Raw genomic sequence first — 26685 nt, 5'->3', positions numbered from 1 at the left:
TGCAAGGCAGGGACAGTGATGGTTATTCAGCTAAATACTCTAAAGAATAAAGCTTGAAAGCATTTAAAGGCATGAGTCAGTACATCACCAGTTTAACTTCCTTAATGGTGATGTCACTTATGCTTTAAGGAGCTTCTAAAGGATCACTTTAGGATAATTCTGTGATTGTCAGTGGTGCTGCACCTAAAAGGTTTAATTTACATAGCCACTTTATCAGTGTACCAGTAATCTCAAATAATAGATGGTTTTAAAGAATTAGAGGTAATAATAAAGACAAACTTCATCTTTGTTGGAATACAGCCCAGTTTTCCTGCTCAGCATTATTATTTCTTTTCTAACTTTTGTACGTGCTAGAATTTCATTTAAAAATGAAGAAAAATAAATATAGGCCTCGAATTCAATGTCATCTGGAAAAAAAATCTGAATATTTGATCACCTGAAGTGACTACGGGGCCTGGCATCCAGGTACATTTCAGACACTTCAGCTTTTTATAAATTGGCCTAGCTCCAATTCGGTCATTATAATTTGGACTGCAACTTTTCACATCACTTCACAAAAGAAAAAAAAAATTGTGTCTACCCTTTTTCTGTCATGTAGGTTAAAAAATGCATTGACATTGTTTGCAAATTAAGATATACATGTCCTGCACTTTAGCTTCTCTTTAAAGTAACAGTATGTACACTGCTTTTTTTCAGACTTTCTCTGTGCTAGGGAGTAGTCTCTTTTTAAAAGTTCTTTAGTTATGGCCTCTTTAAAAAGTTCTTAAGTACCTACAGTTAAAATGGGGTACAATATCAACCAGTAAAGTAGAAAAATGTGTAGGAGAATGCTTGCTGATTATTTTCAGATATCAAAACCTGGTTAAATTTATTTTAAGACTATGTAGAGAATTGGCTAAGCACATACTCCTAAGTGATTCCACAGCCTGTCAGAGTTCTGAGATTTCCAGTACTACCAGAGATAATTGCCATCTAAGAAATGAAGAGGGCAAAGGAAGTGCTGGGCAATTAGGCACCAGCCAATTTATCATGAATTCTTAGGAATGTATTGGGATAAACAATTTTTACATGATCTGTAGGAATGTAGAAAAAAAAATGAAGTGAGGCATTTAATGTTATTTTTTTCAAGCACAAGTTGTGTCAAGCCAAACCCTACTTCTTGATACAACAGATTAACAGACATTTTAGACAAATAGGAAGTGAATGTCAAAGTGTGTTCTTGAAGTTGTTGGATACAAGTTGTTCATTGTAAGGGAAGGGTGCATCAGGTGGGTTTCTGCTGGAATCTGATTCTGGTGTTGATTTAAGAGACAGATGGGAGCAGGAGTGGTGAGATAACATTTACATACCCACGTTTGTTTACAGTTGAGAAGTTTGAAGGGAAACTTCAGATTTATGAACAACTCCTGTAAAGCACACAAGAGTTTTGGGGGAGATTTCTCCTCACTTGTAAACAGAGAATGGTCTCCACTGCAGACATTGGCTTAAATTTCAGCATGGAGGTTCAATTTAAGTGTTCTGGACTTCTAGAGGAACTGTGGAACCACTGTGACCTTTTTAAAAAACATACATCTGCCAGAAGAATCATGATCACACTGCCCTTGTGTAGGAGCAAGGCACAGGGGTGGACCAAGTGGTGCCATGGGGCACCACTTAAACCCAGTTTCCTTTATCAGAACATGTTTGCTATCTTTAAAGCAATTTGAATTACTTTAGGAAGAGCTGAAAATTACCAGCTCGTAATCTGTTGTTTAAGATAAGAACTAAAGCTGTTTTTTAACAGTTATGATAATGATGGGTAATATTAATGGTGCCTCATGTCAAAAGGCCATTGCTTAACAACTGTTGATGGGAAGGACTGAAATTTTGTTATTTTTAGGAAGTTTCCCACTGTGGCTATTTCACTCATAAAAATTGTAGTTGCATTTTTAAGCAGTTCTTTACAAAACCTTCTGAAAGCAGTATTTATGTGGCACCATTGTAGATTACAGAGTTCCAAGGGGTAGTTTGCACCATACAATTCTTGACTCTCCCTTTCATATTCTGAAATAATTTGAAGACATATTTTAATATATTCACTCATAAACAAATAGGCAAATACAGAATGTTTTCTCTGGAAACATTTCAACATCTACAATTAGTTGACCTGTCTCTTCTCTGTGCACAGAATTACTTTGCAGAACAAGCATTTTTAGAAAATTTCTGTCAACTGAAAATGGCTGTGATAGCTAACAGCAAAATATTCAACAGTTTGCTGAAAGGATTTTTTAAGCCCACTCGATTTGGGATAAGGGCACAATTCTGGGATTAGCAAAACCCACTGAAAGACTTAAGTGTATCTTCAGGAACCTTTAAAATGTTCATAGTTACAGATCTGTGTAAATGTGCAACATGGATTCACTGTGATCCAAGTGCAAGTGATAATAGGATTTTGTCTTGTTTAGCTCTACTTAAATTTTAAAGCAGGAAATTGAATTTTGAGTTTATTATTGATTCTTAGCACCCAAAAAATCTCCCATGCCAACATATTCTTTAGGGAAAAAATATGAAGGATCAAACAAAACCGTGTTGTAACATGATCCCCCATAAATTGCTGGCAAATGAGCAGCACCCAGAGTGCCCCTTTCAGTGTTCTAGAGATGGGAATTCTATTCCAGTATCCACAAAGTTCCAAAAGCTGGAGTCACAGCAGATTCACATTTTGCTCTTTGCTTGCTAATGTGCAATACATTAAATATCTGTTCCTTGGATCTAGCAAAAAAATGACCTTTTCAGGGCTCATCTTTTTTTCTCATTTTTGATTTGTTCAAGGGAAATTGCAGACGACTGGTATTTGGTTTCCAAAAGGGATACATAAAAACTTGACCTTTTGGAACTGTTATTTTTTGGGGATGTGTACACTGTATTTTAAGTATGTCTTAGCTGTTGTTTGCTGGACTATGTCTAGTTTAAATAGCCCTTCATTTTATTCAGTATAAAGCTAGGACAAAAAGTATAACTCCTCTCATTTTTTTTCCCATGACAGATCTTTGCACACGCCTGAGAGCACCTTTTCTTCAGGCAATTTTACAAGAAAGTGATAAGGAATAGGCCCTGGTATCTCAGGAAGTTTTCACAGACTCTATTTTGCAGTGCAAATAGCACGTTATACTATGTCCATCATTGTAATATCTCATTGCCTACCTGAGTGCACTCTTGTGTCCTGGAACTTTCCACTTAGTACGGTGGGAAATGAAGCAGAGGGAAATGATTGTTTAGGAAGTTCATGATGGAGGGAGTGACTGAATTCAGATTGTCAGATTCTGTCAGAACCATGGCTATTCCTGCTGCTTGGTTTCCTATGCCAGCTTTTATCCATCTCTTAAAATCACTGTACCTCATGCAGTCATGGAATAGTGAGCTTATTTCACCTAAAACCCAACAAAAAGGTTTAATGACTGTGATCAGCCTTTCCAGTGAAAGCAGCTGATTTGGAAATTAAACAAGTCAAATAGTTTATTCAACATGTAAATGAGAAATTGCTCTCCTTTCCAGCCATATAAATAGCCAATTTAATCTGAAGAGATTTTCAACCCCAAGAGTTACAATGACAAAATTTACAGAGAAGGCAAGCTTTGTCTTGTGCAAATTGAAGTGAATAATCAGGGCTTCATTACAGTATCACTACATATAATTCAGTTTGAAAATGAGAACTTAAGAATTAGGAAGAGAATTAAACTGTGTTTCTAACTAAAATATCAGTGATCCACACAGATGTGTGTAAGTCCATGTAACTTCTGTTGATGGAATGTGGCAGTAAGAACCTTCAAGAATATTCAATGAATGGGTGAATTGCATTGTTTAGAGAGGCTCTGGTTTTGCAGGGCTGTCGATTTACGTACAGTCTTAATTTTTTTTAAGCCTTGGAGCTTGTCAAATGCAGTGTGATCAGAAATTCGTCAGTGCAACTCTCTGTGAGGTTTTGACATTTTTTCTCCTTGCAAATATTTTTCCTATAAAACTCAGATTTAATGCATGGCATTGTTAATGTTTCTGTTGTAGCTTTTGGATGTTGCTCACATCAGCAGTTGACAGTACAGAAGCAGCAAAGGAGGTGACCAAGTTGTAACTGCAGACAAGTCAGAGCTGCAGGATGAATAAGCAGAACAGGAATTTCAAATTAGACATTTGAAAAATCCTTGTCTCTAGGAGGGTTGTGCAGCACTGAGCTAGACAGCAGTTTGCAGAGAGTTGCAGAATTACCATTTTCCTGGTTTTCAGTACTCACCTTGACAAAGTCATACATGTCCAGATACCACTTTGATAGCGATGTCATCCAGGAAGAAAACTAAACCCATCTAAGATGTGAAAGAAAAACTAGAAAACCTAGGTGGTTGCTGTTAAAATAATAGACACTTTTCCTCCTGCCATACCCTTATTTCTGGAACAGTGTACTGAGACTTCCTGGCTCTGTTTGGCAGTCAGAAGTCTCCTGAATATTTTTTCTGGTGTTTGCCACCTCTTACTCCTACCCCAGTGTGCAGCTGCCTCATGGCCCTGGGCATGCACACTGGTCAGTGCCCCCTTTGTGGCACACTCTGGGTACCTTCGGTTGCCCCTGGGCTGCCGGAGCTCGTTAGAGGTGCCCAAGGGCAACAGAAAGATCTCTGAAAGGATTGCTCTGTTCATCCTGTTATGGCACTAAAATGGCCTCATTCTTTTCAACTCTCCTAATCTCTCAGTCTCTATAGAATGTCTGCAACTGTATAACAAAGAGAAAGCACACCTCCACAAGTTCCTAACAACTCATGCACTTTATGAGATTTTTTCTAATTAGGGCTTTTCCAGGACAGTTATGCTGGAAGGTGAACAGAGTAGAAAAGCAGTGCTAGTCAGAAGAGCAGTATCCAATTCCACATGAGAGAGCAAATCTTAAAGAAAAAAAGAAAGAAAAAAGAAGCAAAATAGTAACCTTTCCTGAAATACAAGACTTGAAGTGTGTCAGCCTGAGTTTGCTGAAATATTGTATTCTGTTAATGCTAACTCACTGTAATATGTATTTGGCATTGAGTGTTTTATTGTACGTGAATACAATAAAGGCATTAAAATATTTTGAAAGTGATGCTATCAACCAAGAGCAAAAAATATCAAAACATTTCTACTTAAATAAGAACTGTGCAAGGAATAAATTTCCTTATTATAACGCATACAAGATGCCATGGAACATTTTAATTTACTCCAAACTGCATTGATCAGAGGAGTGGTATCCCCTACGAAAACTTTTTTGATGGTAAATTGAATTGTATTCTCAGGCAACTGCTTTCTTAGGATAAAATTCTAGATGGGAAAGCAGGTTGCATTTCAAAATCTTTATTTCACTAGAACACCAAAACTCTAAATTATCACAATCTGTAGACTAAGATGTCTACATGTTCATGCAGAATCAGGTGAAATGCATATCCCCATATAGGGAAATAATTATCCCAAAATGGTTGGGTTTAGAAGAAATGTTTTAAAATATGGGTGTCAAGTGAGAAATTGACCTAATTTATAGTGTCCTTGCATCTTACTATTCTTCACTGAAGACACCTATAATTCTATACTTTATATGAAAAACTCTTCAATAGGATATAAATTAATACATTAGAATTGCTGCAATATAATAGAGATGCCTAAAAAATTAATCTTGTCAATAATATTGTACTTAATGAGATTGAAAATTGTGGTTGAATTTGAAATTTGTTGTCTGCTCAGTCAAATAATTGCTTATTGAATTTCTCAGACCTATGCTGAGAAAATAATATTTTTAATTTCCCATACTTTAAAGTGAATATTTAGAGATGTGACTTCATTCCAATTGCTATAGATCAAATTTGTGATAAAATATTACATGTTAATACTATCTGTTTATCTGATGTCTACAAGGGAATATCCCTAATTACTGCAGAAGTGTGGTGTTGGGGTTTTTTTTTGTGATTTTTTTTTAAATCCAATGTATTGTTTGGAATTGAGTATATAAAAGTAACAGCATTATAGTTTCATTTTCCACTATCCCCTGTTTATTCTGCCTCAGTTGTGGTGAAATCTGTGGAGGGATTTTTGTTTGGTTTTTTCTCTTTGCTGAGAGGGTAAGGAAGAGCTTTCTCACTCTCCAAATGAAATGGCTGATCAAAGAGTTTCCATGCTCCTTGCCCTGTGGGTGAGGTAGGAATTCCCCATAACTGGAAGCTCTAGAACTTTGTCCCAATATTGGTACAGGGACAGTTGCCAATGGTGGGAGGCAGTGACCTTTTCCAGCCACAAAACTGATTTTAAACATCATAATATCTTCTTGTATTCCTCCTCATTGCATATTGGTTGTTTTTTTGTGTCCTGCACCTTGCAGAGAGCTTTAAAATGATGAAGGAAAGCAGCAGTGTTTTGAGTAAAACACTTTGATGTGCAAGTGCTCAGCTGCCAAAATCAGCAGCGCTTTATGGGCAACCAAACATTTTCAAGTTTTCATTCTTGTTTACAGAGCTAATTAAGAATCTTTGTAGCATTCTTTTCAAATGGCAGACTATCAAAATTACAGTGACTGTTTTGTGAATGAAAAGGTTCTACTGAATGCCTGACCAGGAGAAGAAGAGGAGAAACCTACTGGCTTAAAAACCAGAGAACATATAAAAAATACATTTCTTTTTAATCTGCATTAAATAAATCTTTTAAATGGTAGTATGTGCATTTGGAGCATAGGTTGTTCTGCTTGTTTAAGTATTTTCCCCAAGCAATTCTATTTGTTTAAAACAGTGTTTGGTTTCCCATTAAAAAGTAAGCACTTGCCAATAGCTCTGCAGACTTAGAATACTGTAATGAGCTCCATGTGGCAGGACTGTCCTAATTACACTGTTTTCTTCAAATTTTTGCTATTTTAAGAGGAAAAGGAGGTACATATAGTAATTTTAGGATGTAGTGACTCGTTATTTTATACTTTAAGTTTTTGTGGTCTTTCTCAAGTTGTTGGTAGGACTGAAGGCTCATAGTAGTTCTTTCCAGCTGTAAAATGTATTAGTAAATTGTATTGATGTAAATCAATGCTGATGTAAATCCTAGACAGAGACCAGCAGTTTCATGTTGAAGTAAAGGGTTAAAAACATAATTCTTAACCATCTAGATATTCATACTTGGCTTTTATTTATTCTCAATATAAAACATGCAGTTTTGCCCACAGACATATTGATTGCCCTCTTGGTGTGATATACTGGGAGCCCATTTGTGCAGGTGCTTGCTGACAAACACTGCTTGGCTATAAAATCCAGGCTTTGGTAATGTACTAGCTGTGCACTGAGAGCTTCTGGTCTGATCTTAACGTTACAAGTGTGTCTTTAAATTTCTACAGACAGTCTTAAAATGCAAGCTGAGGCAAAATGCATAAGAAGCACTACAAAATGAGTTTGTTGCTTTATAACAGATCTTAAATCAACAGTGTTTATTATTAAGCTGCCAGCAAATATTTGCTTGCATACTTTTTATTATTTCAAAGGCTTTTATTAGCAGTATGTCACGGTGCTAGTGTCATTTACATTCAGACACCACTTTCTAATGTTTTAAGCTTTCCAGAGATAACAGGGAGAAAAACGTTAAGAAAATGAAACAGATCTTTTCTAATAAATCATTTTTGCAAGCATTTTGTCTCTTCAAGATTCTGTGACATCCGTTCAGCTGAAGGAACACACCACTTGAATTGCACGAGTCATTCACCTTAAATATTTAATAATGCTTTCATTAGTTGCACTGAACCAGTGGAGTAAGATCTGTAATATCTACTGCTGGTCATCATTTTTATTCATTGTGGTTTAATAAGCATTATAATTACAGACAGAGGAAGAAATATGAGTTAACTTTGTGGTTTTGCTTGGGACTTCTGTGCACACTGGTGTGATTGGAAGGGATTATACAAGCTCTGTGAGCATAGCTGAGTGTATTCTAATATACTGGTGCAGAGTTCCATTCCTGGCACATTATTCTTCATATGAAAGTAACACCAGAAAAGATTCTGCATAAAATTGAGTCCTGACACTATTAACTCCATCTGGCTTAGTTGTGAAATATGGAAATTTGAAGGCCAAGTGGACTTGTTTTTGGCAGGTGTTCTAATGCATGCATTATCAGTGGAATTAGACTTCAACTATTTTTACCAACCATTTCCTATATTTGCTTGTAACTTACACAAATAGCAGTTATTTAGAGAGAACAGCCAGTGAGGGAAGCTTTTATTTGGGAAGTTTGTCAGAGTTCAAGCTAAAAGGCCGTTTGTAGGCATCATAACCTTCTGTGCTTGTTTCTCAAGTAAATATAGATGGTGATGATTATGATTTGGTATAACTTTCTCACTTTGATATCACAAAAGTGACTGTGTGCATGCTGTTTGCATTCTTATGTTTTAATGGGAGGTATAGTAGGGCAGACTGATATCTGGTGCATTTTTTAATGTTTTGTTAAAACATCATTTTTTCCTCATCAGCAACTTATGCGGGAGCGACAGCAGATGGCCAGCCGCCCCTTTGCTTCTGTCGATGTAGCACTGGAAGTAGGAGCTGAGCAAACAGACTTTCTACGAGGGCCATTAGAGGTAGGAACAGTGGTGCTGACAAGGGACCATTGTGATTTGCATATTTATATTGCCAGTCTCATCTGCATCTGCTTCTGAAACCAAGCAGCATCTGACTAACTGGAGCTGACAAGTCTCAGCTACCTGTGTTTTGTCATTTCCAAGGCACGGAGTTTTAATCTCATGACATAAACTGTACCTGAAACCACTGGAGACTCCGTTAGCCTGGGCTGGGGTGACAGGCAGCTCACCTGGCAGTCCTGTTGTGATGGATGTGAGCTGAAGGAATGCAGGACTCAGGCAGGAGTCAGCAGCAAATGTCATGCTCAGTCCTTCAAGTACACAGTGCCATCTAGTTAACATCTATCTTAATTAACAGAGATTACAACAAACAACCTAACTAAAGCACCTTAGAGTAAAAATTCAGTGTTGCTTTATACCCACAGGTTTAAAGCATACAGACTGTACTGCATGGTTCTGTTTGTAGGAGATTGCTACATTACTGCATTCTTTTATTGCAATTGCAGTGCATTGGAAAAGAAATAGTACTATGTAAAGCAATATAATATTGGAATGGTGTAATAATGCATGAAATGGATTCTAGAAGTTTCACCTGAAAATAGAGGGAAAATTACCATATGTGGATAATAATGAATATCTAATCTAGGTTGAGATTTTGGAAGATGATCTTCTACTCCTTTACTCCTTTAACTTTATTTACAATATTGTGTTCACAGTTATTACTTCAGCCTATTTGTGGTGGAGTCTGGGAACAAGGTGTGCTAGCTCTGAAATCTTTCAAGATTGTGCTCTTCATTGCTGCCAATTCTTCTTAAATTCAAAGCTTCTCTTACTTTCCTCAATAACCAGTCTTAGTGGAAGGTTGAATACAATCTGTCAAAGCTCCAAGGTTCATGGAGAATGAGTGATGTGAAAAACAAAAGCATAGAAAGAAAACGATTCAGTTATTGAGTACTTACTGAAGTGAGGTGCTCTGTCCTGCTATTGAGCAGGAAGTTGTTCTCACTGTCACAATTTAAATATTTGGAATAGGTGGCTTCTTCTTTGAAGAAGCTGTGTTATTTTCTGAGTTAATACTAAACCCCTTGCTTTCTTCACCAAAACCACCTTATTTCTGTCTCTTATCTTGGAAAAGAAGACCTCTCCACCTCCCCAAGCTGAGGACATTACACTGCAGTTAAAAGTTAATTTTTTTGCAATGTGATTTCATTGTCTCTGCACTGGTGTCTGAGAAGATTTTGTCCTGTTTTCTTTTCAAATGGAGGCAGTGAATGGATGATGAGGCATCCATACTCTAATTTTGTACAAACCGATTATTTAATTAAACTTTAGAAGTAAACATCACAACTTAATTGGTACATTTTCTTTCTCGTGTTTTTTATTTAGCACTAAAAGATAGAGATCCTAAAAGATTTTAATTATATTTTACAGTTTTTAATACCTTCTTTTTTTCCTAGCCAAGCATTTTCTAGCAATTGTTTAGAATTCAGCATCCATAGTGGTTTTTTCTTAATTAATACATAGTTATACACAGAATGAAGTCCATTCAAAATTTCCTTGGAATTATACTGATCTATATCTAAAAACAGTATTGTGCTGAGGATTAAATGCATGTGATTCTGGTATTGATTGTCCTTTGGTATATATTCTGTAAGAATAAAGGGGCTATATTAAGCTTCTTTATGAAAGGACACTAAAAGTTTTAGTTGCCATTCAGTTCTTTGTATTTTGCTCTTTTGGACTGAGGGCAATACAGATCACACATTTCGAGGATACAATGCTCAAGAACAGAATAGTATGAAATACCTGTAAACTTCAATTTATTGAAGTTTATATTTCATAGTTCATATTTATTAGAATCATTAAACTACATTGAATATTTTGTCATACCTGATGCCCATTAGCCCTTTCTGAGGCTGGAAGCTAAAGATCTGTGAAAAAATGAGAATATACAGTAACTTCAAAATGTTCTGCTGGCATGACAGAGATCTTGCACTGATATACCAGAGGTTCCAGTTTTGATGATGGTGCATTGCATTCCCTCTCCTCACACTTTTATTGGCATCATGTGTTACTCCCTGATACTTTGGACATTGTTGTTACACTTGCATTGACATTGGAATAACTCTGACACTTCCAGTGACACCACATTGATCCGTGGGCCCTCTGGGCACTGGGTAGTGTCACTGAACTCCTCCAGACATTGCTGCAAGTCTCCCATTCAGCTGCACAGTAGAGCTGCTGTTCGTTGAGGTCACCTGCCTCACGTGGTGGTGGTGATGGTTTTGTACAACTGGAGCTCTACGTTAATGCTGATGCTCTAGTAAAGGCAGTACTCATATGACTGCACATGGTAATGCCAGGATGCTGTTTAGTTAACAGCTGTATTTTGCATTTATTTGTAAATATCCATAGTAGCTATTTCACTGGAGAGGTTTAGTTTGCAATAGTAGGGCACTTTTTACCCAGTGTTCAGAAAAGATAAAAAAAACCCCAACAGTATAAATGCTGTACTTAAAATGGTTGCCTAGTTTAGATATTTACAATACAACTGATAATATTTGGGTCTATTTTCAGTTAGCAGCAATTTGCAACAGATTAAAATAAAATCCTGAAAACACTACAGAGGAAAGTTGAACCTCGGTTTTGGAGTCTCCATCAATCAGTCTATCTTTCTTAATGTTTTGACAACAAAATGACAGTATTTCCATATTAACTCCTTAAAAAAACTTTAATCTGCATCATATTCCTCCTCTTCCCTATATGAATGGCTTTTTAGGCATTGGCAATAGCCTTTGTTCTTACCCATTTAAACAACATTATTTATCAGTTTTTACCTTCTCAGGCCACCTTTTCAATGAACAAGTCTCATCTTGTTTTCTGTTCTGTCATGTTGGCTTTATTACAACTCTTTAATGTTTTATTGTTGGTTTAAACTTAACACAAAAGAAAGCAGACTTTGTTTTCCCCTTGCCCTCCTCTCCTGTGTCACACCAACCACTGCCTTCCTAATGATATGACAGGATGTTAGTTGGGATGTTATCCCAATTCTAAAAGTACCAAGCGACACCCGCTCCTGTTGTGCCATGGTTTTCATGATATTTAACCCATGCTAGTCCTGATCTGCATCTGTAATGATTTCCATAGCACTGCTTGGAGGTTTGTGTGAGCCCTTGCAGGAAGGTGAAGCTGGAGGCAGGACGCCCCTCACTCCCTCCTGGGCAGAACAAGAGCAATCTAAAGTTGCTGTGGTGGAGAGGGGAAGGGAAGTCTGGAGGCCAGTGACTCTCTGGATCCCAAAAGGGGAACAGTCCAGTGCAGCTCTGCTGAATTCACTGGTGAGCCAGGAGAAGGGAAAAGGACAGAGAGAATTCCCAAGGGCCCCTTGCCAGCAGTAGCACACAGCACAGGCTGTTCAGAGCAGAGCCAGGAAACAGCAAAAGTGCCCTGTCCAGAGAATTTGAGAATATTAGCTATTTTGTGATACAACCATGATTTTTTTCAGTACCACAATCATAAAAAAAAATCAAAGTAGCATCATAGATCAATAGATGCTCATTGCTGAGCTTCTTGGCACTCAGTGCCCTCAGTGTTACAATGTTTTTTATTCCTTTCATTTCTTTTTTCCAGACATCTGAGCCATTTCCAGACTTGGTTGCTTTTTAGTTCCTAGTATATACCAAAAGCTAAATCATTTAGGCTGTCTTCATGTTCTAAACCTCCTTTAGGCAAAATTTTTTCCCTAAAACGTAAATCATTTTTGAAGAGTTTCTTCTACTGTGCTGCTGACAGTTATTTCAGTTAATCTGTGTATTAATTGAGAAGTAAAACAATTTTTTTCCCCTCTTTGCCTAATTTCTGGGTATTTTTCTTTTGGAAATGGGGACATTATTTCTTTAGGTAAGACAAGGTAGACACTGCTGTAAACAAACACTTCTTGTCTGGTCATGCTAAGACTCTGAACAGCAGCATCTTACTGTGCTGCATCTGCTGGAGTAAAGACAAGCATGTTATTGCCTGCAGAAGGGCCAAGTGCAGATTTACTGCTGTGATGATCATCCATTTAATATATTTGTGGTATTACTTGGATTTTTTTTTTCAAATCAAAGTTATTTCATAATTATTTCTGCAGAAAAGCACACAGTAGATCTTTCAGTCATTTTGCCATTAAATTACTGCATTTTCCCTAGAGTTGTCATAGATATTAGACCACCCTCTGCTTCTGACAAGGTCGGATGATGTCAAAAGTTTTGAATTTCTTATTAAAATTGATTTTTTTTTCTCTAGCAAATAATGTTTTCTAGTGAGTAATATTTATGGTGCATTAAATAAGTTTTGAATTTCAGGCACTTTTGATAAGTATGAAGCAAATATTGGCCATTATTTGTAATTTATTTGAGTAAATAATTGGAAGGTATGCACTGACACTAGCAGCTGTCATTTTATACAAAGAATGGCTGCTGGAAAGTAGAGTGACTTATCAAAACACATTGAAATCCTGTAGTAGAGATTTGTGGACTTTTAAGTAATTGTAGTATATATTAATAAGTTGTACTGTGTGTTGTGTTCTCTTGCCAGTAAAGAGACTTTTCTCTTTGTTTACAAATAAATCTACTTAAGGTGGGTTAATGTTCCTATATAATTTGACTAAATCAGTGAGTAATTTTTGAAAATGCAGCCTACCTTATTTTGAACAAAATTCACCTAGTTGCATGCTTCATCAGCATTGCACCTGCATTGTGTTGATGACATAATGTCTAAAGCTAAGGAGCAGGCTCTTCCCAACTCCTTGCTACAGAGCACCAGCTTTCCTCTTGATCTGCTCAGTTCCTAATATTAGTCTCAGTATCAGAGTATCAGTTTCACTGCCCTTGCAAAAAGTAATAATTTATTTTAGATAATGGTGAAATTTTCCCTTGAATGGTGACCTTGGTTCCAGTGACCATAAAGGCAACTTGTGTTTGGCAACAGGAGCTATCAAAGGGCATTATAGTTGCTCTTCTTGCCTACTGAAAAGTCATGTCATAGTCTTGAGCTGCTCTCTGTACCTCCAGGGGGACCAGAGGAGGGAGAATCTGGATGAGAACAATGTGAGCAATCAGAGACCTAGAAATTATAACTACAATGAAAAGTCAAGGAAAATGGGGTAGGCTAGTTAAAGGTGTCCAAATAATAACTTGCAGATATGCAAAAGGGAAACAGCAATCAGGAAGGCAAAATCTACCTTGGTGTGCTGCAGGTGGCAGAGGTGTAATGGACTTAAATTGTAGGTGGGAAGGGTTAGGAAGGTATCAGGAAAAGCTTCTCATAATAAAGCTGAATCACTGAAAGCAATTGCCTGGGGAGGTGATGGAATTTCTTTTATTGGAAGCTTTTTAGAGCAGGATGGACAAATATTTCTGAGGTACCATGTACCATAGCTGCATTAGATGCCTCCTTTCAGCACTGTCTTTATTGTTATTCTGATTGCTCCCTAGCTCTTCCTTCTTCAGACTCTCTGAAAATGTTCCATTTCTGTTGTTTGAACACCTTAATTACCTTCACTGCAATGTTAGTTTTCTGGTACTGAATATTTATGACCCTTCATTTCACTTGTGCTGTTTTATTCATTGACTTACATCCTCTATTTTCTCTCAAGATAAGAAACTGTTAAATCATCTCTGACCCCAGCCTCTCCCTGACTGTAGGTCTGCCAAACATGATCTCCATCCTATTTGGAATAGCTTCAATATTCTCCTTGAAGTCTGTACTGATGATGTAATTATTTTTTTTCCTTAACAAGTGCATTGCCATTTTTATAGTCTTTCAAAATCCATGCATCCTAGACTACTAGATCTCAGAGAAATGTAGTCAGATGTCACACCTGACACTGAAGAGGAGAAATCTGTATTGGATTACATTTTTTCCTTTTCTGTATTGCTCAAAGATGACGTTAAATTTGCTGTCCACTACCTCAAGAACTCCTTTATTTTGTGCTACACTTTGACCTTGATGGCTCCCTGCCTTCTCGGCCCCCTCCCTCAGTACTGTTCATCCAGAAAACTTTCTCCTGAGCTATTGAGTTACTTTCCAGCATTTTTCCTTCTTTGTAAATGTTTGCTGCATATTGTGTGTGGTTTTTATGTGATGTTGTGTGCTAGGGATGTTATATCACCAAAATTCACATCTGGTGGCTCTTCCACTAGAGAAAAGCATTTATCCCAAAGCAGCATCATTTGGTTTGCACCACCTCTTTCCTTATATGAAGTTTTTCATGAAATAAGATGTTTAGATTTCACACTATTTTGCTCCTCATGTAGTAGTTACACACAACAGGGTTGCTCTGCCCAGTAAAATAACTTTACATTTGTGTAAGTTTTTTGTGGCTTCACCTAAAATGTATGTTTAGAAATGTGTGAGTGCTCTGAGCCTAAGATTCAGAACAAATACCTCACCTAGCTGCTCGTGCATACTGGTCACAGCTATAATTTTTGTGTGTGTTGTGTATACTAAATCAATGGAAAAGGTATAGATGTTCAATTTGTTGCACAGAATTACATTAGCAATATTTTAAGATTTCTGGGTAGCATTTTTCTTCTCTGGCATATGGGAAAGCTAAAAATAACCTGAGAAATTCTGCCTGGAGAAAGCCACTTTTTTTTTTTCATACAGACCATATTTGTGTGTGTGTTTGTTCCTAAAATATACACTAACACCTCAAAACCTGTTGATGTTTTGCTTGAGTCCTTAACTTCAAGTTTTTAAGAATTCTATATCAGTTCTAAAGTGTACCCAGTTTCTAAATGTGCAAAAAAAATTTTAAACCCCTATGTTCTTTTCTCTGCTTCTTTATTTCTGTCCTCATGGGCAAACAGGTGTTGTGAGAAAACCTTAGACATGATGTAGAGGAGGTTTGTCTAGGTGGAGGTTGATTTCCTAATATTTCAGCCTAACAGGAGAGTAAAGCCTTTGCTTATTACCTCGTGAACTGTAGGATCTGTAAATTCACAATTAGTTCTGAGAACCTGATTTTGTATAGGTTTTTTTATTTAAAATGTGTCTTTCCACTTCACAGAGTGTATTTGGCACACGCACTGCATAATCAGATGACTACAGAAATTGTTTGGATAAAAATATATTATTTGTGTTGAACAAAATTGCAAATAAATTTCATGCTCAATTAGAGGAATTTTGGCTTACAAGCAAAGTGTAGGTGTTTCAGTGGTATTGGCATGCTGTGAATAGAACTCTTAAATCAATGTATTATGCATAATTGCAAATCCAGAGTATCAAAGTAATTGTTCTGATTGTTTTAAAGCCTAAGTGTTTGTGTTTCTGTAAATGTTATGAATAATGACACTCTATCTTTTAATAAATTGAGTTTTGCAACATCTTATTTCATAAAGTAGACAGGTACAAAATTCAGCAAATGCAAAGCAATTTTATATACTTATATTTTTAAGTACCCTTAGGATTCTCCTTGAATGAATCTTGGTCATGGAAAGCTTGCCTTTGGATATGAAATCCAGGAGAGTGAGATGTTTCCAGAATTATTTTAATTTAACATACCAAAGCATGGAAAAAGTTATGCTGTCAGAATAACTAAAAAGCACATAGATGGGAATATTTCTCTGTTTACTGGACCTTTCTGTGCACCTGATTTGCACATGCCATTCTCTGACTGGCTGCTCTTTTAGTTATGTGTATTTTCTTAGTACCTCTTTTGGTTTTAGATCAGAAGCTATTTCTTATCTTTAAAGTAGGACATTTCTGTCTTTAAAAGGAAAGAGGAGAAGAAATAGGTACAGAAACTATAGTGTTTCATCAGCCATTTCCCATGTTTCCAGGTAGAACTGGGAACTGGAGGGTGCTCTTTGATTTTTAGCAACTTGTAGTCCTTAGTTCTAATTCAGATGCTTTACCTTCATGCTTGTTTCCAGCTGTCAACTCAAGATTCAGCTCTGCCTTCCAACAATACCACTGAAACTGCAGCAGACACAAGACAAGAACCCTGCCTGGGCTTTTCTTCACAAAACTTTGCAACCTGTATGTCAGGAAATATTTAAGTTTATGCTACTTTTCAGTGAAGTTTGATCATTCTGTACCATCTATCAAACTGGTTTTGTGTCTGAAGTGAATATGAATTATTTGCATAGAAGGCCCCTGCCCTGGATGACTCAAAGCTCACCCAAACTTCAGAAAGCCCCACTCCATGTGCCATCCAGCACATCCAATGTGCTTCCCATGACTCTTCAACCCAGCAGCACTTTACTGCTTGGTTCTGTCTGCTGTGCATTGGACATCATGATTCTTCAATTTCTGGTTGCAGGGTGGCTCAATTTCAATAAAAAGGTTGAAGCTTGTTAGTTTTTAGGTAGGCTATGAGCCCCCTTTGATCTGCTGTCTGTCACTAGGTGCCCTATTAAAGTTTGTCCCCATGTTTCTTATCAGCTCCCTTATCAGCTCTTGTCCCCAGAGACTTCTCCAGACTGAACAACCACAGCTCTCTCAACCTTTCCTCACAGGAGAGGTGTTCCTTTTCTCTGGCAATTTTGGTGGCCCTCCTCTGGATCCACTCTAGCAGGTCCATGTCCTTCCTGTGCTGTAGAAAAGTCATCTCATTTTTTCCCCTGCATATTGTGAGAGGCAGTTTCTGCTTTTCCACTGATTGTTCAGGAAGGTGTGAGTGCTTACAGGCAGACTGGATCACTTAGGTGTGACTAACTCAAATTTTCAAATAAACCATGAGGCTGGTTTATGAGTTACAGGGTGTGGATTCCATTCACTGGCTTTGGCAAAGCAGAGGTAGAAACATTGTATAAGGTGTTAATTTCAGTAATAATCTGAAGAATTACCTTTTCATAATAGGAAAACCAGCAAAATATTAGAATTTCAAAAATGAGTGGGCTCAATCAGAATTTACAGCCCAATGGTAGGATTCTATAATGGTACTGAAGGAACTTTCTCCTCGGACCATTTCTTCTGAAAATCAAAAGATTCTGAATGGTACGCTGCAATAAACTAAACACTGCAGTAAAGTAGAAGTTAAAAAGGCAGTTAGACTGCAGTGAAATTGGGAAGAACAGTGAGTTTGTATCAGGGCTATCTCCTTCAAAAAATCAGCAGTATTTGTGATATGTGACCACTTCCAGATATAACAAATCTCTTAGGGCTTCCTATAACAAAGATGGTAAAACATTATTGTTCATTAGTGTGAAGCAGTAAAGTTTTTAACAGACGCATAAGAAATAAAATTTTCCCTTTTTTCATCTTTGGTATATATTAATCTTAGTAGATTTTTATTTAAAGTAGAATTTTGCCTTTCTGAGTGCCATTCTTTGTACTATATCCTTGGCAAAAAGACCTTTTCCTTATCTTTATTATCCAGCTTTCAGTAAGAGACTAGAAAGTTTATAGAGGTACTTGCTGTCACCTTCTTGTCTCAACTGTTTAGGCCTTTAAAAATGATGTACAAATATTGAACCAGATGCAGTTAATAAATAGTTATTCTTTTCTACAAACAACTTATTGGCTATTAAAGGAAAAGTCACTGGGCTGTTGGAAAAATAGAGAAGCAATTTATTTTATATTGAGAAAATTTTCAAGGTGTAGGAATCAGAAGGAATAAAATATACCCTTCTGAATGTGTTTAAATGTCATTTTATGTGCAGAAAAGAGCATTATCCAATGACTCACAAATATAATTTATGTTTTGCAACACCGAGCACACAAATGCAGGATGATCTTTAAGATCACCACTAAATACACCAAGAGTCACTGACGTGACTTTGGCAGTGAGATCCAGTGAAATCATTTCCCTCTGGGCATATGGATGCTGTAAAGTGTGTCTTTCTTGGTCATTTATTTTTCATGGAGGAAATTTTGAAAAAAAAAAATTATATATATAAATGTTACCACTTTCTTATCAATTAAGTCAAACGTAAAAAATCATCTCCAAAGTCAACTTCTGTGTACCTTCAGGCAGTGATCGTGAATGTTATTTGAATTACTTTCTCCCATCACTCGTTGAACTCAAGGTTGAGTAGCACCAGGTCCTAATGCAGCACAGTATAGATCTTCCAGTGTACCATTAGTAGGAAAGTAGTTAAAAACTCTACTTACTCTGTTGGTTTATTGAGGAATAGTGGACTTGTGTGTATAGTAATGAATACATAGTAATTGCAGAAATATCCTTTTTTTAAATTGAAGAAATGTTTTAGTTTTCCCATTTCCTGCTATAATTAAATGGTAAGAGAAGCGTTTCAATCTGCATATCTGTTTTTTTTTTTTTTTCTCAAGAATAGTTAGACCATCTCTTTTCATTCTATTAGGACTTTCATGAATGATGTTCATTGAAATGGCAGCAATGTGCAGCATATTTTGATCTAGCAACAGTTTATAACCAGTTTGCAACTACTTTGCAAAATAAATAGCTAATGTAGCATTTTAATAAACTAACCCAGATGTCTCTCATTATTGACTTTTAATTCTGTGAAGATGTAATAGCTCAAGGGGAAAAGGAAGTAAGAGAACTGAAAGGAATTCTCAGACAGTGTAGGTACACATGCACTACCCACAGCCCTTGGCATCCACAGCTGGAAATGGCAGAAATCCAATATATTTAGTGTGTGATGTCATGCTTTGGGTTTGGCTTTTTTTTTACACATTCATTTGGGCTTGAATTTATGTGAGAGGGCAAAGTCAGAGAAACTTGTGTAGGATTTGGGATGAAGGATAGGGGAGTTTGTGAAAGTCTGCCAACCAGCTAATATTTCAGTAACATTATTGATCTAATCCAAAAAACTTATATATCTTGTACTACTTGGAATTGGTTTTGTTCCAAAAAGTTCTACTGTGCAAGATGAGGGAAAAAAATAGATAAAGGTTTGATTACAGACTTTAGGCATGTTTTCGATATGCCATCTTAGCCCTGACTATCTTGAGGATAAGGTCTAAAACCTGGAATTTATACTCTTTAGAAAGCCAGCACAGAAAGAAAAGGGTAGAGCTGATGTTTTTGCAGCAATCTCTGTAATAGCCCTTGCTGCTGAGGTGTGCTCTATTACTCTGTTTCAGACAGTTTTTCTAAGGACTTTAAAGTGTCCAAGTGTATCACTGAACTGAAGCTGCCATTAAGAGGTGAAAGTGGTGCAATCAACTCATTACGAGGGGGAACAATTTTAAATCAGCTGGGAAAGTCAGAAAGCATTATTCAGAAGTGCTTAAGGAGAAAGCATTATACAGAAGTGGTTAATGAGAGCTGGGACTGAAGGAGAAATTCAAAAGCTCTTCTCTACAATGGGTTATAATTGATCATTGCGTGCTACAGCTGTGTAATTGTAGGGTCTTCCCCCTGCTCACCTGTCTGTCCATCTTCAACTAACCAGCTTTTCTCTAGTAGGTAAATCTCTGAGCACCATTCTGTTCTAACATCATGATCACTGAGTTTGTTACAAGGTGAGCACTTCTGATAGACAAATGCAGCTATTTGTTAGCTGTGTATTTATGGCACTGGAGATCATCTTCTCATCAGCTGTTTTAGAGACTTCACATTAATAGGGCCAGGGAACTGATCCTTGTTAGAAGAACTCATGTGAAGCTGAAATTCAATATTTTCACTTACTGAATTTGAATTAGGCAGTAAATCTAATCTTTAGAAAATAGCATTCATCATGCACAATGGAATCATAGATAATTTAGGTTGGAAGGAATCTTTTGTAGTCGTACATCAATCAAAGAGACTGGGGAGGAGCCAAACCCTTGAGCAGAGTTAAACCCCCCTATGGTGAGATTGTTTAGGGGTCTATTTGATGGGGTTATGAATATTATTGAGGAAGCTGATTCTGAAAACTCACAGGGTCCTGTTCAAATGTTCAGCTACTCTGTGACAAGCCTTTACTAGTATCTCACCAGAACCTCCCTTCTTGAAATTTCTTTTTACTGCCCATTTTCTTATTCTTGTGAGGAAAGGATAGAATTACCAGAGTCAGCAAAAGACCCCAACTTAGGTTTCTCCTTTTAAGACTGAACAAATCCCTTACTGCCAGACTTTTCTTCCAATGCTTAGGCCACCTCTCACTGTTTTGTTTTCAAAGATACAATGGAAGATTTTTTTGAGTTTTGCTAAAGTCAAAGTTAACACCATCTAGCCTTGTCTTTCTCTGAGTCTGTCACACCATTACCAAAATATACCAGGTCAGTGGGGCAAATTTTATCTTTCACAAATCCATGGTGGCTATTCCTTGTCAAATTCTTGGCCAGGGCTTTTGGGAGGATTTCCTTCATAGTATTTCTTCCCTGGCATGGTGGGGAGCAGGTTGGGTTGAGCAGTCTGAGTTTCCCAAGGTCTTCCTTGCCTTTCTTAAAGATGTGTGTAACCCTTAATCACTACAACCAGTCAAAGATGGCAGCATCTTCTCAATGACATTGTTCAGTTCCCAGTATCCCTGCTGTTCCTGGGGACTTGTCTGTATCCAGCTTACATGATTCCTGAGCTCATTTCTCTGCTAACTCAACCAGATGTAAAACATGAGCAAAAACCAAAATCTGTGTTGCTCAGGATTTCAGGTTCTTTTGTGTATGTGGGGAAAAGTTGGCTGTAAAGTTCTTGCAAGAGCTGGAGAAGTTTTGATGTTAATTTAATCAAAGAACTGCTATAAAGGCATTTCCTTCAGTAGCATCATTTAAGAGTGCTCAGTGTCTGTTTTTCTGCTGATACTGGTAAGAAATATTTCCCAGGTTTTTCTCTGATGCCAGCCCCTAAATTCTTTCCTTTTTTCCTGGCCTTCATATTTTAGTAGTTGCAATGTGCACCTTTGTATACTATACAGTTTTTTTTAAAAAATGTGTTTAAATTTTGACAGTGCGTGTGCAGTTACAAAACACAGTTGGGAGTTATGACTTATTTGTGTAGTGAGAGAAGTTTGGGGTGGGGTTTTTCTTTTTTTTTGTTTTTGTTTTTGTTTTACAAGCTTTGTGGTAAATTGGGCACAGTGCAAAATGATACCAGCCCAGAAAAGTTTACTGAAGCTCAGAGCCTAATAAACATGAAATTTGCAGAAGTACTTTGTGTGTGGAGCAATAATTGACTATAGAAAGCATCCCAAATATTGGTAGGGAAGGAAAAGTTTTTCTTATTGTTTTTTTTTTTTTAATGCAAGATGCCTTGGCTGTAGTTCAATTTAAAGATAAAGGGAAATATACTAACCTGTGTTCTATACTGTACAAATTGGTAATGCTCTTTTAGTTCTTCAAAGAAGAAATTAAAGAGAAAGTAGATTTCAGGTGCCTATTAGAAAGAGTAAATAAGAAATTTTTTTTCTGCATCTGATTTTGTTTGATTTTTTTTCTTCTTTTCTTGGTATTATGTCAATTATAGTATGCATATTTATGTTTGACAGCTGCATTTTAAGAGAGGCCAGTGTTAAAAATCATCTCTTTTAAGGGCATCCTAGTATTTCTTTGCTACTATCTTCTCTGAAATACCCTGACCTCTCTTCTTAATTGTAATGAAATTTTATGTAAATAGATGGTACCTTCTTTTTGGAATAGGTGCATTCATTTGACTAATTAAAAGGCTCAATTCCATCATAAAGGCATCATCTTCTTTCAGTGATTTATTGATACAGTTCAGTCTGTGAGAGTCTAGGCTGTGTATTTTAGGTCAACAGGTGTGCTAACAAATACAATTGATACAAATTATATTATTCAGATATGTGTATGTATCTTAGGAAAGTTTCTGATTTTCCAAGAGAGGCGATGGAATTGTGAGCTCCCAGGTGTTGTAGAGTAAATAATCCCAAATTCTTTTCTCCTAAACATATTAGATTATTAAAGTATATAAACAGAAGAGTCAGTGTGATAAAAATATGCTTTAATTGCTTTCACAACAGATGTGGTTATAGAGTCTGACCTCTAGTTTAGCAGCATCTTTGTAATCAACATCGCTTAATTTCAACTCTTTCTTCTCTTTCAACTCTTCCAACAGGTAAACCATGTTCAATGACAATCTTTGTGATGTGTTAACTTGTAGTTGTAAATAATTCAATGCATGTCCTAATCTTTCAAGCATGTTCACATTGCAGTCCTGTCCTTTGGAGTAAAATTCAGACAAGCATTTTTATAGTCAATTGCACTATGAGAGAATTTACAAACAGAACTGTTCATGTGATTGTTGTATCTGGTTTTTTGGAGAAAACCCTTGGGTATGTAATAAAAAACAGCTTTTGAAATTGGAGGAGTGGCTCTCTTGGAAAGTGAATCCACAGTGTTCTATGAAAATACTTGAACCTGCAAACTGAGAAACTGTCCTCTGTCTATGACATGATGTTCCTAATGCAGATACTGATCTACTTCTAGAGATATTTTAATCCACAATGAATGTGACACTGAAGTTATTAAGTGTGGGCATTGGTACTCTGTTCCCTAGCTGAAAATGTCAGTTAAGACAGTGCATTAATAACTATGGGGTACATGGTGAATCTTTTAAAATTTGTATTCAGAAACTCCCTGTCACTAGTTTGATGAAATCAGAAGCAACTTGAAGTCAATGTGACACAAGAAAGGATACTCAAATATCTCATCTCTAATGAATGACAGTAATTAGCCATATTTCAAGGAAAAGATAATATATCACAGATAAGGAAGTTCATATTTCATAAAGTGCCCATTATGGGAGATGTAGGGCCAAATGAACTCTTATGTTACACTCTTATATAAGCTCTTTTGTCACAGAATATAATATTAAAATGATCATTCTAAAGTAAGTATTAAAATGGAGAAAACTTTTGAAAATTGATGGCTTTAGTGAACAGTCAATAGTATATATATTTATATATATTTTGTAAGGACTAATGGAATACTCATGGGAATTAAAGAAAGGCAGTTTGGCTCACCTCTGGTCATTTCCACAGTGACTCAGACAGTGCCAGCTTTGTCTTTTTCAAAAGGATAAAAAGCCCTGGTTGTTCTCAAGTATCTGAAAATCCTTTGCTGCTTATAAAGCCTAGCATGCATCACTGACCCTGTGATGTGGGGCCTTGGAAATGATCTATGGAAAGGGAATGAGGCTTTCCACATTGAGTGGAGATCCAGATTTTTCTCTTCCATTTTACAGTGGTCTGAGGTTCAATAGGATGTAGCTGATTGAAACCAGAATTTAAATCATCCCAATATCTAAAACTGGGAGTATTGGGTGAATAAAAATGTTCCAATTTACTGACTCTAAGGAGAAAACTCAGCTTTTTTTTTTTTTTTTTAAAGTATTTTTCAGCCTGTTTCCATAAAGATGATCAGTAGAGTCTTCTGTAGAAATATAGGTTTCTTATAAAAATTAAAGCATGAAATTCAGTTTCCTTATAAATTTCAGTATTGTTTAAACAGACATTGTATTTGAAAAGATATGTAATTTTTCTTCAGCAGTACTTGAAATGGAGTCATAGGTATTTCTACAGGTGACAGATTCACAGTTGCAATTTGGAAGGAATAAAAGATGTACTGTGGACTGGAACAAATATTCCTTTTGTATGAATACTATCTGAAGCATCCCATTGATGTGTTTGCATGTTCAGAGAAAATTAACACCGTTACAGTTCACTTTCCTTCCTTACAATGTGAAGCTGAGCTATCACTGTTCTAAGGGTGTGGCTTCAGACGTGCTTGAAATGATTGCAATGCTCCAGATTGTGTAAAGTGTCATAATTAACAAAGTGAGGTTATTTCACTATTATCTAAGAGTAATTTTTATAAACTGAGAAGTGTCTGTGGGGTATGGAGTCAGGCTCCCTGAAGTGTGAATGAGCTTTTGCTGATTGATAGCTTTGCATAATTTAAGTAATAAAATCTTTACAATGCAGATGAGGACCTTTTAGGGAAAGCAAATATTATAGTATTTCAGTAGCCTTGTAGCTATTTAAAGCATTCCATAGTAAATGATGTTTATTTAATGTTTAGGTTTAGAAATGCTTCTTATGTATTAGTAGATATCCATCCCACTTTACACACAGAAATACTGACAGAGAAAAATTGGAAGCAAGCCTAGTTTTTTTTGCTCCTTATCCAGTGACCTACTCATAAGTGACAGTATTTATATTGGTCCTTCCCATCTAGATATGGCTTTCAGCCTGAGAGAGGCAGTAAAATATAGCCCAGTAATTACTGCAGCTTCTCCTAAAAATACAAGGCTTAACTAGAACTCATTCAGAAATATGTTGTCAATTTAAAAATGCAAAATAAAGTGTTGGGATACATTTCTCCCTGAAGATTTTGCTATTGTAATGCCTATTGCTGTAGTAATCCAGTTTTAGATGCCTGACTCAGAACTGAATCCAGAGCCATGTGTGGAGCAGAGCCAAGAGGGAATACTGAAAAGGGATGCCTCTTCAAAAGTTCCTCAAACACAGCAGAAAGCTGATTCTGTCAAATCAGGATTTACATCTGAAAATGATCTCCTGGAGTTGTGCTTGTGCTTCTGCTCTCAAAAATCAGAGAGAGGGCTGCTGCATTTCCCCTTTGTGCTGTGCCTCAGACAGTCCCTGAAAAGAAGGGATGGGTGTGCCAGGCCATCATCAGCCAGCAGGGAGAGAATCATTTCTGTGACCCGAATGTGAGGCTATAGGGTGCTCTTGTCATTTTCTGCCATAACTGTGACTCTGCTATTGTAGAGAAAAGGGTTCTTGAACTCAACAAATTTGGTGGAAAAATGACGTGTGACCTCAGCTGCTGTCCTGGGAGACAGAAGATGGGGATGGCTTTTGTAATCTCTGCACTGAGTGATGTCCAAGCCTTTAATCCAGTTATACTGAAGTAATGTGGAGTTCATGAATTGCCCTTCAACTCAGAATCAAAAACTTCGTCTCTCTCTAGAAATATAATAGAAATAGGTTACAAAACTGTACTTTGACCAGGTTTAATTAATCCTGAATTTTCCATTTTTCCATAGGAAACTTGAGCAGAGGAATGTTTACTTTTGTTTTCCTGCATGTACTTGTGTAAGAGAGAAACACTGAAGTCATGAACTATTTTTAGACTGCAGTAAATTCTGAATGTGTAAAAGTTTCTTTGTGTACCAACAAGAATTTATTTGGTTTTGGACTTAGGTATCAGTAAAATAACAGTTGTTTGCTTTTTGGTTGTGTTGTTGCTGGGGCTTTTTTTTTTCTAGTCTTCCAGTGGTTAATACTTTTCACCTGTTTTTTATGGTCTATTTAAATCATGCCTTAACTTGAGCTGTCATAAATTTAAGAGCCACTTAAAGTTGTCTTGCCTTCATCCATTATGTCTCAGAGTCTTCAGCTTTTACTGGTACTTGTAGATTTTGATTTAATGGTCTTTTAAAAGTTGTTCAGTAAAGCAAATAGAGTTCTCGACACTTAGAGCATATTTCCAGTTTATTCTGGAGCTCTTCTCTGAATGCACTGCAATTCTCCATTTTCTATCTGTTTTGTGTACCAAAGGATGAAATCTGAGAGTTGATCGTAAACTGCTGTGGTTTTTTTAAGGCTTCATTCTTGGTAAGGTTCTGGTCAAAAATAATCATAATTTTACAAATCTGTGTAAAAGCATCCCTGCACTGTCTGCTGCTGTTTCCCAGCTCCCCCTTAGGAATGAATGCATTCAATGTTTAGGTAGGACCTTGCTTTCAGCTGTGTTGTGATGCATACATCTTCCTTAATGTTGTACAGTGTCCATCAATGGTAAATAACAGCTTCACACAGATCAATGTCATTTATAATCTGAAAGCTTTATTAGAAGAACTTTATTCCCATGTAATGATTTAAGTAGTGGCTTGTATGTGCTCAAGTATCAGTTGTTATAGGATGGCAATAGATATAGTAGCTTTTACTTCATCACAAATACCATTTGTTATAACCTGCCTGTATTTTAATGTATACTCCTATTTGGATCAGTCAGTTCTGGTGCTGAACTGAAAGCAAGATCCACTCATAGGTTTTCAGTCATGTGCTAATGCCTTGCAACTTTGAAATATGACCTTTTTTATTCAGTTGCTGCAGCAGTTTAACTAATGAAGTATGAACATATTTCTTTACAGAAAATTTCTTCAAAACAATTTCAAAACTGAAGCAGTAGGTAGTTTTTTCTAAGTTCCCAACATACTG

General features: G+C 36.6%; 1 protein-coding gene across 3 annotated transcripts in view; it reads left to right on the top strand.

Moving 5' to 3' along the window:
- ATRNL1 (attractin like 1) overlaps nt 1–26685 on the top strand; it is a 428690-nt gene that overhangs the window by 303812 nt on the left and 98193 nt on the right. For all 3 annotated transcript variants that reach the window (XM_059476726.1, XM_059476727.1, XM_059476728.1), the window contains exon 27: nt 8483–8590. In XM_059476726.1, coding sequence (XP_059332709.1) covers nt 8483–8590 — 108 coding nt within the window. The remainder of the gene's footprint in view (nt 1–8482; nt 8591–26685) is intronic.

Source organism: Ammospiza nelsoni, chromosome 8, assembly GCF_027579445.1.
Source record: "Ammospiza nelsoni isolate bAmmNel1 chromosome 8, bAmmNel1.pri, whole genome shotgun sequence".
In the NCBI taxonomy this organism is placed as follows: Eukaryota; Metazoa; Chordata; class Aves; order Passeriformes; family Passerellidae; genus Ammospiza; species Ammospiza nelsoni.
The sequence above is the reverse complement of the archived record's forward strand: the minus strand, read 5'-3'. Positions and strand labels throughout refer to the sequence as shown.